The 16,605-nt window shown below is 39.8% G+C and overlaps 1 protein-coding gene across 1 annotated transcript; it reads left to right on the top strand.

Annotated features, from left to right (window-relative positions):
* Window positions 1–1,930: 1,930 nt before the first annotated feature.
* On the top strand, window positions 1,931–15,893 carry HSPA4 (heat shock protein family A (Hsp70) member 4; the record flags this gene model as incomplete). The annotated part of the gene is made up of 18 exons (XM_010174177.2): window positions 1,931–2,050; window positions 3,719–3,859; window positions 4,573–4,695; window positions 5,146–5,245; window positions 5,660–5,793; window positions 7,683–7,927; window positions 8,762–8,838; window positions 9,133–9,284; window positions 10,285–10,391; window positions 10,729–10,862; window positions 11,334–11,515; window positions 11,915–12,004; window positions 12,495–12,647; window positions 13,160–13,285; window positions 14,303–14,410; window positions 14,739–14,858; window positions 15,234–15,395; window positions 15,633–15,893. Coding segments are annotated over 18 exons (2,484 nt in total), but the record flags the coding sequence as incomplete, so codon positions are not given.
* Between the last annotated feature and the right edge of the window lie 712 nt (window positions 15,894–16,605).

Below are 16,605 nucleotides of genomic sequence, written 5' to 3'. Positions count from 1 at the left end.
GCAGGGGATGTCTTCAGGGAAGTGAGAGCAGGTGGGAGGGTGAGGTAGTGCCTGCAGGTGTGTTAATGAAGTTCAAAGCTCTGCTTAAGTTGCTTCATTAGACCTCTGATGACCTTACCTGTGATTACATTTCTACTGAAAATGCTATATGGTTAGTTACTCGACTTCCAGTGAATTGTGCAATAAATAGTATGATTTGTATTTAATGAGTAAATCTTGGTTCCTGTGGTGAACTGATGGGGGAAATGAGACTGGCTGAAAATTCTTCCTTCCTTCCCTCTTCCCAGCTGAATTTACCTCTGTGCTGGATCTCTGTGTGGCTTCCTAAGGCTCGGCTGGGAGAAGGGTTGGGATGGGCAGGAAGGGAAGGAGCAGAGTAGACCCATCCTGTCTGTCCAGCCAGCTCCTCCTTGGAGAAGTGTGCCTGTTGATAAAGCCAGGCAGGGGGCAAGCGTGTGTAAGAGGAATGTGTGTGCTGAGGACTCTTATTCCCAGTCTGCAGTACTGGTTTTGATTACTGTGCTGTAGCCTTCTGTTGAGACAGGCTTCTGCCTTGAGGCTTCACTCTGGCAAGTTTAAAGGGCTCTATAATCTAAACGAGGGGATTTGAGGTGGTTGTAGACTGATGCCTTGTGAATCTAGCAGTGAAGTAGATGGATTTCTTATTTTTTTTTTCCCCCCCTCAGAAGAAAAACAACAATTAATGTTAGTGTCTTAATTCCATTCTGGAGACCAGAGTAAATTAATAACTAACTTCCTGCTCAGAGCTTATTAGATTTTTAGCTGTGTGCTCTGCAGCTCCTGTGCCCTTAGTATCTGCCTTAGGGTCTGTGTAGCACAGAACTTCCTCACTTCTTGTTAACGAATCCCTTGAATCTCTTGTTTGAAATCATAAGATTCATTCAGAAATGTTACTTCTGTTACAACACATGCTTTAGGGTGGGCCTTGTTTCACTTGTTAAGTCACTAATAAATTGGAGGAAGAAAAAAAACCAGTGCAGTTGTGTCACTCTAGTCTTCAGTTCTGGTTTTGACAGCTTGTGCTTGGAACCTCAGAGGTAAACCTCTGGCTGAGCTGGACTGTGTTTCTTGTGCAGCCCCGTGGCTTAACCCTGCTGTAAAGCAGCTTCTTGACCTGCTGCACAGAGAGGAGCTTGATTTTGCTGTTAGTATGTTGTGTGAATAGTAAAGATCTGCTTGACTAATGGCAAATTTTCTTTCTCCCTGTAAGTTTTCCTCAGTGGTATGAGGAAATTGGATTAGAGGGCTGGATTTTATTTTGTTGGAGTTCCTACGGTTCGTTAAATATGTAAATCAAGAGGCTTAGCAGGACCAGGAATTTCTCCAGGAAGGAGGTTGGTCAGAACTGTAAGCTGTCACAAAGCATTTCGGAATAAAGTATGATTATCTTTTTTTCTTTCTGTAACCTGCATTATTTCAGTGAGTACAGATGAAGGCCACAAACAGCAATCTCTTTCTCTGCAGGTTTTACCTTCCTGCTGTTAAAGGGTTTGCTCTTTAAAGCTGAAAAGCTTAGTTAGCATTTGGTACGGATGTGGAGGAATGATTTTCTCAATATCTGATTCACCTTGTGTATTTCTTCTGGACAGTTGAGTGTTTCCTGTATTATTAGTAAACAATTTACCTTTGAGTGGCTCAGATAGACAGGTAATTATTGAGATAAAGGATGTCTACCCAATTATTACTTAAATGTAGAACTCGAAGTAACATGAATACATTTGGGTTTAGTGCTGTTCTGCAGTGAGGAGCATTGCTGTTTTAACTTAACTTAGAGTGCCTGTTTCTGTCCAAAATCCACAGAATGTTCCATGCAGATATTGCAGTGAGGGAATAATTTAATAGGCCAAATACTAATTTAATGGGCAAAAAGATCTCTAGTCTAATTAACATTCCCAACACTTTTTAACAGAAAGATGGGCAGTGCAGTTCTACCCATCCCTTACTAACTGGAAATCTTTCTCCTCACTATAGATCATGTATAGCCTTTGGACCCAAGAATCGCTCCATTGGTGCTGCAGCTAAAAGCCAGGTGAGCGTGTTGTTTGGGTAAAAGCAACTTCAGCAGTCAAAAATCAGACTAGCAGAATGTCCTTTTTTATCACTGAAGATTACAGATGTCTCTGAGCTGCTTTCCTGGTGTCTCCATAACTGTAATGAACAGCTGAGCTGAATTCAGCTGTTCAGCCTGTAGTGCTGCTGTGTCATCTTGGGTAGAAATCTGAGGGTTGATATTTGTACATGGTGAAATGGACAAAAAAACCCACAACTTTGCCTGTTAAGAAATCCTGAGAAATACTTTTTAGGTTGCAAATGTAAATTCTAAAGCTAAGCAGTAGTGTTTCATCCTGCCTTAGCTTGTTCCAGTTTGTGTGTGTTATGATAGTTTAATTAAGTGTCTACAATCTGTAAAATTCCATTAAATGTGTAATTTTGGCAGAAAGAGACATACTTGAATGTAAATATGTGTTGCTTTCTCGACTTTTTGTGGCTGAATTGCAATCTAAATATTTATCCTAGGTGTTCTTACTCATACTTTGAGTTTCTGTTGGTGTAGGTAGGTAAATATGATTTAAGGACTGAGAAGAAGTTAAGCTGACTTGTCCTGCTGATGACACTTGGGTCCTGCTGTATCGTGTCTTGTGTTGCTGTCAAACCCCTATAAAACATGATTTTTTTTTTTGAAGTCCTCTACAGGAAGTGACTATTCAAACACTTGATTTTTCTTAGCCTAAAATACCTAGAGATGTGTGAAGATTCACTATCTAGAATACAAAAATGACTGGACACAACCATGTTATTCAAGAACAGAAGAACTGTACTAGAACTAAATACAGATGTTTTTCTGGAATTGAGTGTCTGCTTAGCTTAAAGAAATTCATTGGTACAGAGATCCAGTAGAGATGAGGTATGTCCTGCAGAAACGAAACTGACAGAAAATCAGAACCAGGTTACTTAGGAAATAGGCACTTGGCTCAAACTGAGTCACAGGTGAATGTTACATGGTGCAGCACTCACCTGCCTTGTCAGTTACTGTGCTTTTTCAGTATGTGTCTTGCTCCAATATAAAGATTTCAGTTTACTTGCACTACGTGAAAACATGCAATAATGATATTTCACTTCTCCATTTGCGCTGATCTCTGCTATTAATAAAAGACAATCTACCTTTTGTCAGTTAAATCAAGTTGACTGTATCATCTTGGGGCCCTCCTGAATTTTTAAAGCTTCATGACAAGGTCCTTGAGCTGTTTTGTGAGGATATCTGTATGTTGAGTGTCACGTGCATGTGATGAACCTGAGCTGGAGTTCACATCACTGCGCTGGTTATGTTTGTGGAGTGCACACAGTGGCTGCAGTGCAGTGGAAAGGTAGGGTGGTAGGAAACAGGTAAATGGGAAAGACACGTTGCTAACATCTCTAGTGTGTCCTACATGTACACTGTGAGAATCAAATGTCTTTTAAACCAATTTGTGATGGAATCTTGGCTCAGTTTTCTAGCATACTTTTTTTTTAATCTCAAACTCCTGTAAGTTACCTGAGCAATCAGGGGGAAGTTGCCTTCTAGCAACTAACCTGATACTAGTAAGACACAAGTGACAAAAACACTCTGGCAAGAGGAGCATGAGAACAAACCTCTGTCTTCTGTTTGAAATGCAGATGTTCCCCTGACATGTTGTATTAAAGATTTCTTTTCCTCTAGGTTATTTCAAATGCAAAGAATACAGTACAAAGTTTTAAAAGATTTCATGGTCGTGCATTCTCAGATCCCTTTGTTCAAGCTGAAAAAGCAAGCCTTGCCTATGAACTTGTCCAGCTGCCAACAGGCTCAACTGGCATCAAGGTAAGTCTGACATGTTTGAAAAAGAGCCAGAGGAGGAAACTGATAAAGTTTCCTTTTATCTCTTTATTTTGAATCTGCTTGCTGTAGTTTCTGTTCTCTTGTGAGTAGGGAATAAAAGACAAATAATGCAGATGGTCTCTCCAGGTGTTTGGTGAGACTGATTTTGCACAGTTACACAATTTCTCTGCCATGCAAAACCAATCCCACACAAGCTGGTTTAGCAGTGCTTTTTTCCTGCACTCCATGCTGAATTTGGAAGACAAGATAGTTGACCAGTGTGTGTACTTAGCTGCTGTCCAGATCCTGGAAGGGTGTAAGATACCAGCTTCGTACTTCAGATGAAATGGTAAAAATGTCTTTTTCAACAGTGGCTGAACTTCTGGTTTGGATTTTAGCAATAACTAATTAACTTACTCCAAAACAGTAGGGAGGATGACATCCTAGGCATTATCCAGCAGTCAGGATTAAAAAACAAACCCCAAAACTATGTCCAGAGCAGATTTTGTGTATGTGAATCCTGAAATGTGCATCCCAGTGTTTGTGTTACCTTCTTGCATTTGCTGTGCACAGGCTAGGCTATCAGACGAGGTTTTCTAGAGCTGCATGACTTTTTAAGCTTGCTTTTAACAAAGACTTCCTTGCCTGTGCTCCTTGCATCTGTAGTGCATGGTTTTTACCGTAGTGTAACGTGTGTACACAATTTTTCTTTGAAGGCCATGTATATGGAAGAAGAAAGAAACTTTACTATTGAACAGGTGACAGGAATGCTTCTTACCAAATTAAAAGAGACCGCTGAGAATGCGCTTAAGAAGCCTGTGGTTGACTGTGTTGTTTCTGTAAGTATGTGAGAGTGAGTAGGTCTTATGTATTTGGTATCGTAAACTGAAAAGATCACAGCATTAAATTGCCTATTAAACCTGAGTATTCAGGTATTTGTCTCTTCTGTTTAAATTGAATCTTGCTCATATTGCTTCTGCAAAACTAGACTGACTTGATTAATGATATAATGTCTTAAATTGCTGCTAACTAGCAGCATAAATAATATTGAATACCCGTTTCTGGTTCTCTGCTCCTAAAATGAGTGGCTTGTGAGAATGGAAAAAGGTTCACAAGTAACTTGGTCTTCATGTAATGTTTTCTTTGCTCTTTCTCTGTTGCAACTGAGACAAACACTAAATTTTAAGGATACCTCAGCTGTGCTCTAAACAAACTCTATACACACTTGTAACTGTTTGCTAAAGGTTGCTCTTCTGAGTGTTCATATTGGCTCTCTGATCTTCCTGCAGGTTCCTTGTTTCTACACAGATGCAGAGAGGAGATCTGTGATGGATGCTACACAGATTGCTGGTCTCAACTGTCTGAGACTAATAAATGAAACAACTGCAGGTAATACCTTCATTTCTCTCTCTCACTTAATGTTGTAGTTTTGTTAGATAAAAGGGCTTTTAATGTGTCACTGACCTATGCCCTCTGGAATTACTGCTGTTTTGTAAACTTAAAATAGATTAGTTGATGATAAGGTTTTGTAAGCTCTGGTCTGTTTTTGTTCATTGCTTTACAGAGGTATAAAGATATTTCTTGAAAATCTGTTTTAATGCAACTACTCAGAGGTGTTGATGCTGTTCAAGGTTCTTCAATGTTCCTTTAGCATTGGGAATTTTGTTTAACAAGATAACAATTTCTGTAGCTTGAAAATTAAGATGAAGTGCTAATGCTCTTTACTGCTGTACTACTTATTTCTTGGGGAATTACAAAACTGAACGACCTAACTATACTCTTTGACTCTGTTTTTCTGTGTAGTTGCCCTTGCCTATGGGATCTATAAGCAAGACCTGCCTGCCTTGGAAGAGAAGCCACGGAATGTTGTTTTTGTGGATATGGGCCATTCTGCATATCAAGTTTCTGTTTGTGCATTCAACAAAGGAAAACTAAAAGTAAACAATCTGTTATGCATCCATTTCAATTACCAGTAGAAATATTCATCAGCACACACATGGCCTGTGACAGGCAGACTTGCCTGGCTTTACAGAAGCACATCCAGACAGCTCAATTCATAGTCTTAAAACTGTGCTTTGTCTGGAGTTAAAAGTAGGGCAGGGAACTAGAGAGCTTCTGAGCGACATGTGGAGGAAGCAAACATGCCTTAATCAGCAGATTTGGGCAAGGAATAAAGACACCTGGAATAAACAGTCTGTTCAGATGTTATCACATCTGACTGGATGCTGCTTTGAAAAAATATTCTAGTTCAGTATCTGACATTACAACAGGAATTCCTAGAACGGTGCAAGTGGCAAACATTTTTTTAACAATCACTCTGGTGTTTGTATAAAAGAGTAAAAACACTCTTAATTACTTGAAGCTGCGAATGGAAGCTGAGTGGGTTACAGTGTACTGCTAAGTGTAAGTTGCCAAAGCATTACTATCTTCCAGCAAATACATCTCTTAGTTGGCCTTTTTACAATTACAATCTGGATTTTTGCAGCTCCAATAACATTCTCTTAATCAGCTAGAGAAATAACAAAAACTTTAAAGCGGGGAGCAGTGAAATGAAGAGAAGGCAAGAGTTCTGAAAACACTAGTTTTGTCGTAGTTCTGTTTCCTCTTATAAGGAAACATTAACCTACTTTGTGTTTCCCTCAGATTTGTCTTTTGAACATTGAAAGTATAGAAGGGATGCCTTTGTGTATAGAATAGAGAGCTGGGCAGCAAGGCAGTTAAATCAGTGTAGAGACCAAACCTGGTCTGAAAGAGTATTGAGAATAATGTGACATTTTACTGATTCCTCATCCTAAAAGAACTTGTTCACAATATGTTTCTAGTGTAGAATCAGCTGAGGTGGGTGAGCTGCAAATATTCTTTGCAGATAATTCCTTCACCAAAAATGAGCACCTCTTTGCAAGAGTTAATAACACTTATTCTCTTCATGTTTTATTTTTAGCTTGGTGTAAACATGTTCACCCTTATGAGGCATCACATATTAAACTGGGATGTGATTCCAGCTGACGGTGGCTAAGCAGAATTTGGGAAAGTGATTGTCTGCTTACAGTTTCCCGAAGAGATTGTGTTGCTAAGGCTTGCCCTATCTTCCTGCATTTCCTTTAAAAGCTGTCCCCTCATTGCAGGAAGGCTGGGTACTCAAGGCTGCTTTTTAGCATTTGAGATAACAGACGTTTTGGTTTTTTCCTGGAGCTTGTAACTGCTCTGTGTGTGTGCTGCAATTCTTGTCAGAATTGCCATTCACTAAGAGGTCTGATGTTTGTGTAGCTGCCAGAGTTTGTCTGTGGTAATGGTGGTTTTCTTCAGCAGGTTTTTTTGAGAATACTTAATATCAGCTACAAAAGGTGTAGGAAAATCATGATTTAGTTGGTAGGCTTTAAAAAAATAATCCCAGGACATGCATGACTACTACTGCAGTTGCAGTTCACATAAACTGACAGATGTTAGTGATGCAAGTGGCACTGATTCCCCTAAAATAGGAGAGAATAGCTTAATTCTTGCCAGCAGTGTCCATGAAATGTGAAGGAGGAGTATGGGATGGAAGTTTGTTTGGGGTAGGTTAGGCTTCTAGACAAGGCTCATCAAAAGAAAAGTCCTCACTGGTGATAGAATGGGGCAGGGGCAGAATAAAAATGAACTGTACCAGATTTTTTTCTATTGTGGCTTCACCAGTGTAATTCTTCCTCTGTAGTAACATCGTGATGCTTGCTTTCATTTAAAGCTGGACTGTAATTCAAACAAAGCAATGCTCTGACACCAACTGCTAACTGGTTTCACTGAAATAATGACAAACTGCACTATTACTGAAGAGTTCAATTTTTTTAAGGTTCTTGCTACATCATTTGATCCAACACTCGGAGGCAGGAAGTTCGACGAGATGTTGGTCGAATACTTTTGTGAAGAGTTTGGAAAGAAATATAAACTAGACATAAAGTCAAAGATTCGGGCGTTGTTGAGGCTGTACCAGGAGTGTGAAAAACTGAAAAAACTGATGAGTGCTAACGCCTCTGATCTCCCAATGAACATAGAGTGCTTCATGAATGACATAGATGTCTCTGGAACAATGAACAGGTAATGTTTATACTTTTACAAAGGTAATCTTTACAGTGCCTTTCATTGAAGTTGCTTCAGTCAAGAAAGAAACTTAATATAAAGTACCAGTTCTTAGGACTGGAGAGAGGTGGGAAGTGCAAAGAGCCACATGTGCAGGAGTGCTGCTCAAAGTGATAATGTTTGGAGATTGGCCAGTGGCCTTGAGTGAGGAGGGAGGGCTGTGAATCATAGAATCATAGAATGGTTTGGGTTGGAAGGGACCTTAAAGCTCATCCAGTCCCAACCCCCCTGCCATCAGCAGGGACACCTTCCACTAGACCAGGTTGCTCAAAGCCTCATCCAACCTGGCCCTGAACACTTCCAGGGAGGAGCAGCCACAGCTTCTCTGGGCAACCTGTTCCAGTGCCTCACCACCCTCACAGTGAAGAACTTCTTCCTAATATCTCATCTAAACCTCCCCTCTTTCAGCTTAAACCCATTTCCCCTTGTTTTGTCGTTAACTGCCCTTATGAAAAGTCCCTCCCCAGCTTTCTTGTAGCCCCTTCAGGTACTGGGAGGCCGCTATAAGATCTCCCCAGAGCCTTCTCTCCTCCAGGCTGAACGGCCCCAACTCTTTCAGCCTGTCTTCATAGGAGAGGTGCTCAGTGTTCTAAGAGTGCCCAGATTACTACAACCAAGTTTGGCAGAATATACTAAAGAATTATAAAACTGAGACTGGGGGAGAGAGAACCCTGCAGTACATAGCTAAAATGGGATTATTTTTTTCTGTTTCAATTTTGGCATTCTGTTGTATTTGCAGTGTTAACTTGCTTGTGGTATGCTATAGCTTTATTTATGGCTTTTTTCTAACAGAGGCAAGTTTTTAGAGATGTGTGATGGACTCCTTGCAAGAGTAGAGCCACCCCTCCGCAGTGTGCTGGAGCAAGCCAGTAAGTGTCTATGTGTTCTGTGTACAGAAAAGAGACATCCATAATGCAAGCTTCCTCTGGGTGCTGGCAGAACTTGAACAGATGGATTTAGCACAGCTAACCATTTCTTGCTTAGTTACAAGCTTTTAAAAACTTTCACCCAGGCTAAGATCTGAAATTCTTACTGCTCAGAAACTTGGAGAATGAGCTTAAAGTAATGGTTGGTTTAGGAAAACAGTTTGTTTACAATGTCAGCATGTTCAGGTAAAACAGAAACATTTAAGCTATAAAAACTCATGTCTGACTCTTCCCTAGAGTTAAAGAAGGAGGATATTTATGCAGTAGAGATAGTTGGTGGTACCACAAGGATCCCTGCAGTAAAAGAGAAGATCAGCAAATTTTTTGGCAAAGAAGTCAGTACAACTTTGAATGCAGATGAGGCTGTTGCACGAGGTTGTGCGCTGCAGGTAAGAACTGCTTGTTTTTAGCTGTGAGTGTTTTTATTGGAATCCATAAATATTTGAACCACAGTCTGCAGGTAACATGAGATACTTCGTGTGTGTCATAGAATGGATTCAAATGAGCTTAAGGAAAGTGGGTGGAAGAATAAGAACAGCAGCTTTAAGTGATTCCTTTGTGCTGTTTGTTGAAGCCAAATCAGTAGATCAGCGTAGCTTGTTGAAGTGAAACATGTTCTTGCTTCTGCTGTGCCTGGAAGCTGGAAGTCTGATAAAGCTCATATGATGATGTTTTCCTCTCCAGGCTCCTCTCCAGGCCTGGGTTAAACAAGGGAAAAATATTGGGTTTTTTTTACAGCACTACTGATAAACTTGTGACACAGCAGTTGCTTTATAACATGGGTGGAAGCGAGAGCTTAGTTTCTTGCTAATGGAAATCTGTGTTCTGAGCTGGAATCAGTGGCTGTTGAATGGCTTAGGCAGTAGAAAATACTTTGTAATTACTAGTGCTACCATCTCTTGAATGCCCCTTTATTTTGCTCTGATCACCTCACTTCTCTCTTTAAATGTTTAGTATGTGCTTAGAACTCTGTTCTGTCACTGGTACCAACTAGCTGTTGAAATCTGATTTAAAAGATGATTTTGTGTTATGGTGTGCAAAAAGCCTGCTACTGTGTCACTCTGAAAAGTAACTTTAATTGAGGGTTTCTGATTTCTTATGTGGGCACTGAAACCAACTCAGTACCTGACTATAAAACCAAACAACATGATGACTCTAAAACTTCTGTATTTCCATTTTCAGAGTGGACAGATTGTGACAGCTTCCTGAAAAGGAAGGGTACATATGAGCTGACAGTGCTTATTATGCAGGTCCCAAGTTATCAGTATTGGTCTCCCTTAACCTTAGAGTAAATGTACATATTAAGGAGCATAAATAGCTACTTGCTGAATTAAATGACTGTGGACCTGGAGTTTGAATGTTTGTAACGTGGCTCTCTTACTCTTTCAGTGTGCTATTTTATCTCCGGCTTTCAAAGTGAGAGAATTTTCTATCACAGATTTGATACCATATCCTATTTCTTTACGATGGAATTCACCAGCAGAAGAAGGGTTAAGGTAAAAAACAGATGTTCAGTCTTCTTGCCTGATAATATATAGCTGAAAAGTAACTGATGGCAACTAGAGCAAATGACACTTTTGGAACAGTGCCCATTTAACAGTTCAAACTTTGATACTTTTTCTGAAGTTAATGACAGCAGAAAAAAACAAGGTTGGATGGTAGTTTAGCACTTCCCACATGACTATTGGTCTTTTTTAATCTAAAAGGTTAGGAGACTCTTTTGTCACTTAGAGAAGCTTTCCCTTAAGGTATAAGAGTATCTAGAAAAGCTTTCTTAACGTTATCAGATGCATTATCCCACATACTGAACAAGTGCTCTGTTTTCTTTTGCAGTGACTGTGAGGTCTTTCCCAAGAACCATCCTGCTCCATTTTCTAAGGTCCTCACGTTCTACAGGAAGGAACCTTTTACTCTTGAGGCGTACTACAGTTCTCCCAAGGAGCTGCCTTACCCAGATCCTGCTATAGGTTAAGACCATTCTGTAACTTTAAGTTTTGTTAAGTCTTGTGCATGTTTTGGGGCTTCTTTCTAATTATATAGTCTGGAAAGTACAACCTACTGCCAGTGCTCTAGGGTCAGGTTTCCAAAGTCATGGATCCACAGTAAAACAAGTGGAATAATATGAAGTTTTTGGACAAATAGGTTAAATAAAAAACATCCTAATGTTGGAGCAAACCTGCAAGGAGCATAGTCAGAATTGTGCAGGCTTTTACTGTGGTACAAGTAACAACAGCTTTTGCAGTGTACTGTACAGGGTTTCTAATAGCTGTGTGTCCTTGCATTGCTGACTAAAAATGAATTGACTTGAATAGGATTTGATATCCTCTGAGTGTGATGCAGTGAACTGTAGTCAGCAACAGTCAGGTGTTACTTTACATTCAGTGATTGAGTTAATCAAATGGTATGTTTGTTTGTTTTTTTTCTCTGGGATTGTTTAGCTCACTTCTTGGTTCAGAAGGTCACTCCTCAAACAGATGGATCCAGTTCAAAAGTGAAAGTCAAAGTGAGAGTAAATATCCATGGTATCTTCAGTGTTTCAAGTGCATCTTTAGTGGAGGTTCATAAATCTGATGAGCATGAAGAGCCTATGGAAACAGATCAGCATGCAAAGGAGGAAGAGGTAATAGACTTCATTATTGGTAGCTACTTAAAAATTGCTTTTATGATGAAGCACAGTTGGCCAAGTTCTGGGAAGGTTGTAAGGATTTAGTAGACATGTCCAGCAACTAAAATACAAAGTTGTGATTAAGTACTAATTAAAGTATGTCATGCCAGTGATGGATTTGAAACCAGGACTGTGAGGCGTAGGTGAAGTTCTTAATCATGCTAGGAGTGAGCTGTTACTTGCCTAAGCAAGGACTACATGGTTAGAATTTATGCCTTGAAACTCTATTTCAGTTTTCATTCTGTTTCTTTTACCTGAAGAGCATTAGGTGTGAGTGATCAGCATAAGAACTGAAGCAGTGATCTGCATATGCATTGTTTAATATGTCAAATTGGATCTCTTTATGAATTCCAGAAGATGCAAGTAGACCAGGAAGAGCAACAAAAGACTGAAGAGCAACCGCAGGCCCAACCTGAAAATAAGGCAGAGTCTGAAGAAATGGAGGTAACATTGAACGTCTGGTACTTCTGTTTTCTTACAGGACACTTCTGGAAGACTCATGAGAATCTGTAGTGTGTGAGCTTATCTGCTGCCTTTGTCATAGCTCTGGAAGCTAAACTTTTATTTTAGTATATTGGTAGTCTGCATTGTGGTTAGATAAATGGCATGGATAACTGCAGACCTGTCAGGTGACCCAGTACTGATAAAATGGCTGAACTCTCCTGTTCATGGAAGAAATAATTATTTAGTTTTGAATAACTTAAATACTAGAAGAGTGTTCTGCTAAGCACTCTCATGAATGTAGTCAGTGTTCCCTGAAAAGGCCAGGAGTTGCATTAATTATCTCTGACTTAAGCAGCTGAAGTGTCAGAATGACAGACAGTGTGTAGTTGTGATGTTGAGGTGCACTCACTCAGGAATACTTGTTCTATAAAAGTCTTGAATACTGAACTTGAACTGACTAGTGATGCTGGTTTATATTTCATCAATACAGACTTCTCAAGCTGACTCAAAAGACAAGAAAGTTGATCAACCACCTCAAGCCAAGAAGGCTAAAGTAAAAACGACTACAGTGGACCTGCCCATTGAGAATCAGTTGGTGTGGCAGATAGGGAAAGATATGCTGAACTTATTCATTGAGAATGAGGTAAACTCTTACTTCTTCCCCATGCTAAAACTTCACTAGTTCATCTCCAGAAATCTTGTTGTCCATTTAAGCATGGTTAATGGTCAAGGGTGATCGAGGAAAGATGGAAAGGGAAAAACACCTGCAGTTCTTTGAGGTGAACAACAGTGCCCCATGGAGGAAAAGTACATTATTCCTGTGAAGTGAATGCTGTAACTCTTGCTGAGAGGTGTTCTGCAGCACAGCTCGTTCACTGCCTGATTATTTCCAAAATGGGCTGCAGTTCCAAGGTACTCAACGGCTGCTGCCATCCAGGTGAAGGTTCCTCAACGGGAGCAAGATTGTTCTGTGCTGGATTAGATATCCCACCAAAACTGAAATGAGTTTTTATTCATGTGCTGTATTTAAGAGTTCTGTAAACCACAGTATTTCAAATTCTTTAGTTAAACTTAAGCCTTTGCTAGTAAGGTATCCTGGCAATAAATGTTAAATAACTAGCTTTTTACACAACTAATTTGACAACTTGTTTACAGGGTAAAATGATAATGCAGGATAAGCTAGAGAAAGAGAGGAATGATGCCAAGAACGCAGTGGAAGAATACGTGTATGATATGAGAGACAAACTCTGTGGTATCTATGAGAAATTCGTTAGTGAAGATGTAAGTATTTCTAGCTCGGTTGTCTTCTAATATATTTTGTTGCAGTGAACAGTTGTATTTTACTAACCTTCGACCTGTATCACATACTGTGTTTTACTCAGACTGTATTTTCAGACTTTAAAGTTGGAGAAAGAGCTCTTAACCTTTCTAGAACCTTCTAAATCTGGCCCAAGTACAAGCAGATGGTACCCAGGATATGTTGTGTGTTCTCTTCCAAAGTGGTTGCAGCAATTAAGATATTGTCAGAGCATGTGTTTTCAGACAGAATCAGACTAGGAGCACTTGCACAATCATTTTAAGGCAACTTAATTTTGGCTCTTTGTCAGTATTTAGGATTAATTAAGACTAAAAAAACCCAAATAATCAAAGAACAACCCTACCTAAGAACATAATAGGTGGGATTAGTCTAAACGTGGGCACCTGTATCTGAACAGGTCCCTTGGAAATCCCTTGTGTTATTAATTGGCTTTCCCTGGTGTACTAAAGGAGCTTGGTGTGTAATTAATGTAGTTCGAAGTTAGATTACTAGATTAATTAGTCAGATGAATTGCTCCAAACTCTTGATTAGATCTCCACTGATGATCATGAGAGCCTTGCCAGCAGGGTGTCAGTAGAGCCTAGATACCCGCATCAGAGCAAAGCTTGGAGTGAGTCAAGTGAAATTCATGCCACCTTTGCTGAGGATAAGTTCCCCTCTGTTCTCAGACGTGCTTGTGTAGTGATGCTGAAAATGTGAAGTGGAGGAAAAAAAATAATCAGGAAAAGCTAGACTTTTATGTGACAGTATTGATCTAAACTGTGGGTGTCAGATGGCTCTTCCTTAGGCCTGGTCTCTACCACAAAGCCATACTGAAGAATATCTTATTTCTTGGAGTTTTTTTATTCACTGAAATAGGGTAAAGTTTCAGTTCTTTACAGTCTAAAAATGTAACCCTTCTGGAAAGGTTCAAGTATCATTTAATACCACCTGCCATCTAATAGAAGTCTAACTTATCTATTTTGTATGAATTGCTTCAGGATCGAAATAGTTTCACGCTGAAGCTGGAAGATACAGAGAATTGGCTTTATGAAGATGGTGAAGACCAACCCAAACAAATTTACATTGATAAATTGGCAGAATTGAAGGTAAGTGGTTCTTAAATTATCATCAGCATTTACTAAGTCTAGAGAACTTCATTCACTGGGGGGAGCTGTCTTAGGTCTGCTGATTCAGAGATTAGCACTGGTAACAAACAACTCTCTTGTTTATTTTAAGTTGGTTTATTAAGTATATAAGGAGCAGATCTCTTATAGACCTGTAACAATACAGGGCTGAGGGAGATTCAATCGTTCCTGTAAGTGGAGGGGAAGTTCCAAGGTGTTCAGAAATGCTGACGATGTACCCTGTGAAATCTTGCAGGATCCTATTGTGCTGCTGCATGGTTTTTTGATAACAGTTGAACTTCTGTTTCAGACTCTGGGTCAACCTATTCAGGCAAGATTCCAAGAATCGGAGGAAAGACCAAAAGCCTTTGAGGACTTAGGGAAGCAAATTCAACAGTACATGAAAATTGTTCATGCGTTCAAAGCAAAGGTATTTCTATACTTAATTTCTGGCAAATCCCTTCTGAATTTTAAGTAAGTTCCTTTAAAGCTGGTGCAACCTCCTGCCTGGCTTCTGAGTTCTTGGTACTTGCCATATTTTCAGAGTTAGATGTTGGCTTGAAAAATCTGACAGTCTCTTTTTAATCAGGTGTTGATTTCCTCATGGAAGGAAAATGCCAACAGCAGAACTTCAGTTCTCTGGTTACAGAGCTGTGTGAGATCAGCTTAATTGCTCTGCTAACTAGAAAAGCCTTCTGGCTAAATGGTCTTTGTAGTATTTTGAAGCTAAAAGTTTGAAGAAATAGGCATGCAATTTTGATGTTCAAAAATATTTGCACAGCTACTACTAATTTGGCTGTTTCAGGATGAACAGTATGACCATCTAGATGAAGCAGATGTAGCAAAAGTGGAGAAGAGTGCAAATGAAGCGATGGAGTGGATGAACAATAAACTTAATCTTCAAAACAAGAGAAGTCTTACTCTGGACCCAGTTATAAAAGCAAAAGAAATACAAGCTAAAACTAAAGTAAGTCTTCTTACATTTTAGTGTTTTTTCCATGAATCTCTCTGTTTTGTGGTCTAGTTGTTTGTACTCAGAGAAAAACTGAGGTGAGAAATGTATAGTAGAAGGAGAGGGGTTGGGTATTAATCTGTTAAGCGTGCCCTCAACTGAAATATCCATCTGGTATTGGGTCACAGGTTAAAGTACAACTGTTGTTAGACAAAACCATTTCTAACACTGTTCTATTTCTGTGTTTTCTAGGAATTGACAAGTATTTGTAATCCTGTAGTCACAAAACCAAAACCCAAAGTGGAACTCCCCAAGGAGGAGCAGAAACCAGCTGAACCCAATGGACCAGTGGAAGGCCAAGGAGAAAGCAATGGTGGATCCCAGGCTGCTGAGGAGAATACTGCTGCTGCCGCTGCCCCAACAGCCACAGAGAAGAAGCTTCCAGAAATGGACATTGACTGAATTTCAGCATTTGTTTATAATGTTGCAAAGTACAATAAAGCTTTAAGTTGTCAACTTTGTATGTTCTGAATACAAAATGGAAGCAAGTGGATACCACAGCACTCTTAGTAACTTCTGGAGAGATTTGGTCAACACAACAAGTCAGAACACATAGGTAACTAACTACTCAGTCACAGAAGCAGTATTTCTTCTTTCATATCACTGTATGTAGAAGTTTTGGTATTACAGCAACAGCCATAATTGTTTCTCCATTTTTAATGTCCAGGGTGAGTCAGTCTTTTAAAGTAGTGAGACAACCTCTGAAGCTGAACTTGGCATGCTGTTTGTTCACTTTCTCTTGGGGATTGCAACAATGGTGTTTATACAAAGTGCCCGTTACCACTAGGACTGCAAGAAAAGAACAGGGGCAAGGGGATGCTCCTGCTAGAGCCTGAGGCGTAGTCTTTTGTGTGTTCATCTAAATCTAGCCCTTGTTTTAGTGTTAACATGCTGCTCTAGGTTTATTTAGAACAGTTCATGGGTACAGAAGGCGCTTGCAGAGCAGGGGGTAGCACTGTGAGTGTGTTTATTCATACCATGGCTGGTCAGCCCCCAGTCACTGTATGGAGCAGCAGCTCTTGCTGATCTGTGAATGTGCTCTAAAACATGAACTGTATTATTCCTGGTTAAGCTCCTTGGCTAATTAGACCATGTAAACTCTTTGTCTCTAGTTTAATTAGCTAGAATACTTAATTTCAGCTGCCCCCACTGATAATTGGTTCTG

This window comes from Antrostomus carolinensis, unplaced genomic scaffold (genome assembly GCF_000700745.2).
Source record: "Antrostomus carolinensis isolate BGI_N321 unplaced genomic scaffold, ASM70074v2 scaffold35948, whole genome shotgun sequence".
Taxonomy (NCBI): Eukaryota; Metazoa; Chordata; class Aves; order Caprimulgiformes; family Caprimulgidae; genus Antrostomus; species Antrostomus carolinensis.
This window is presented reverse-complemented; position numbering and strand designations above follow the sequence as displayed.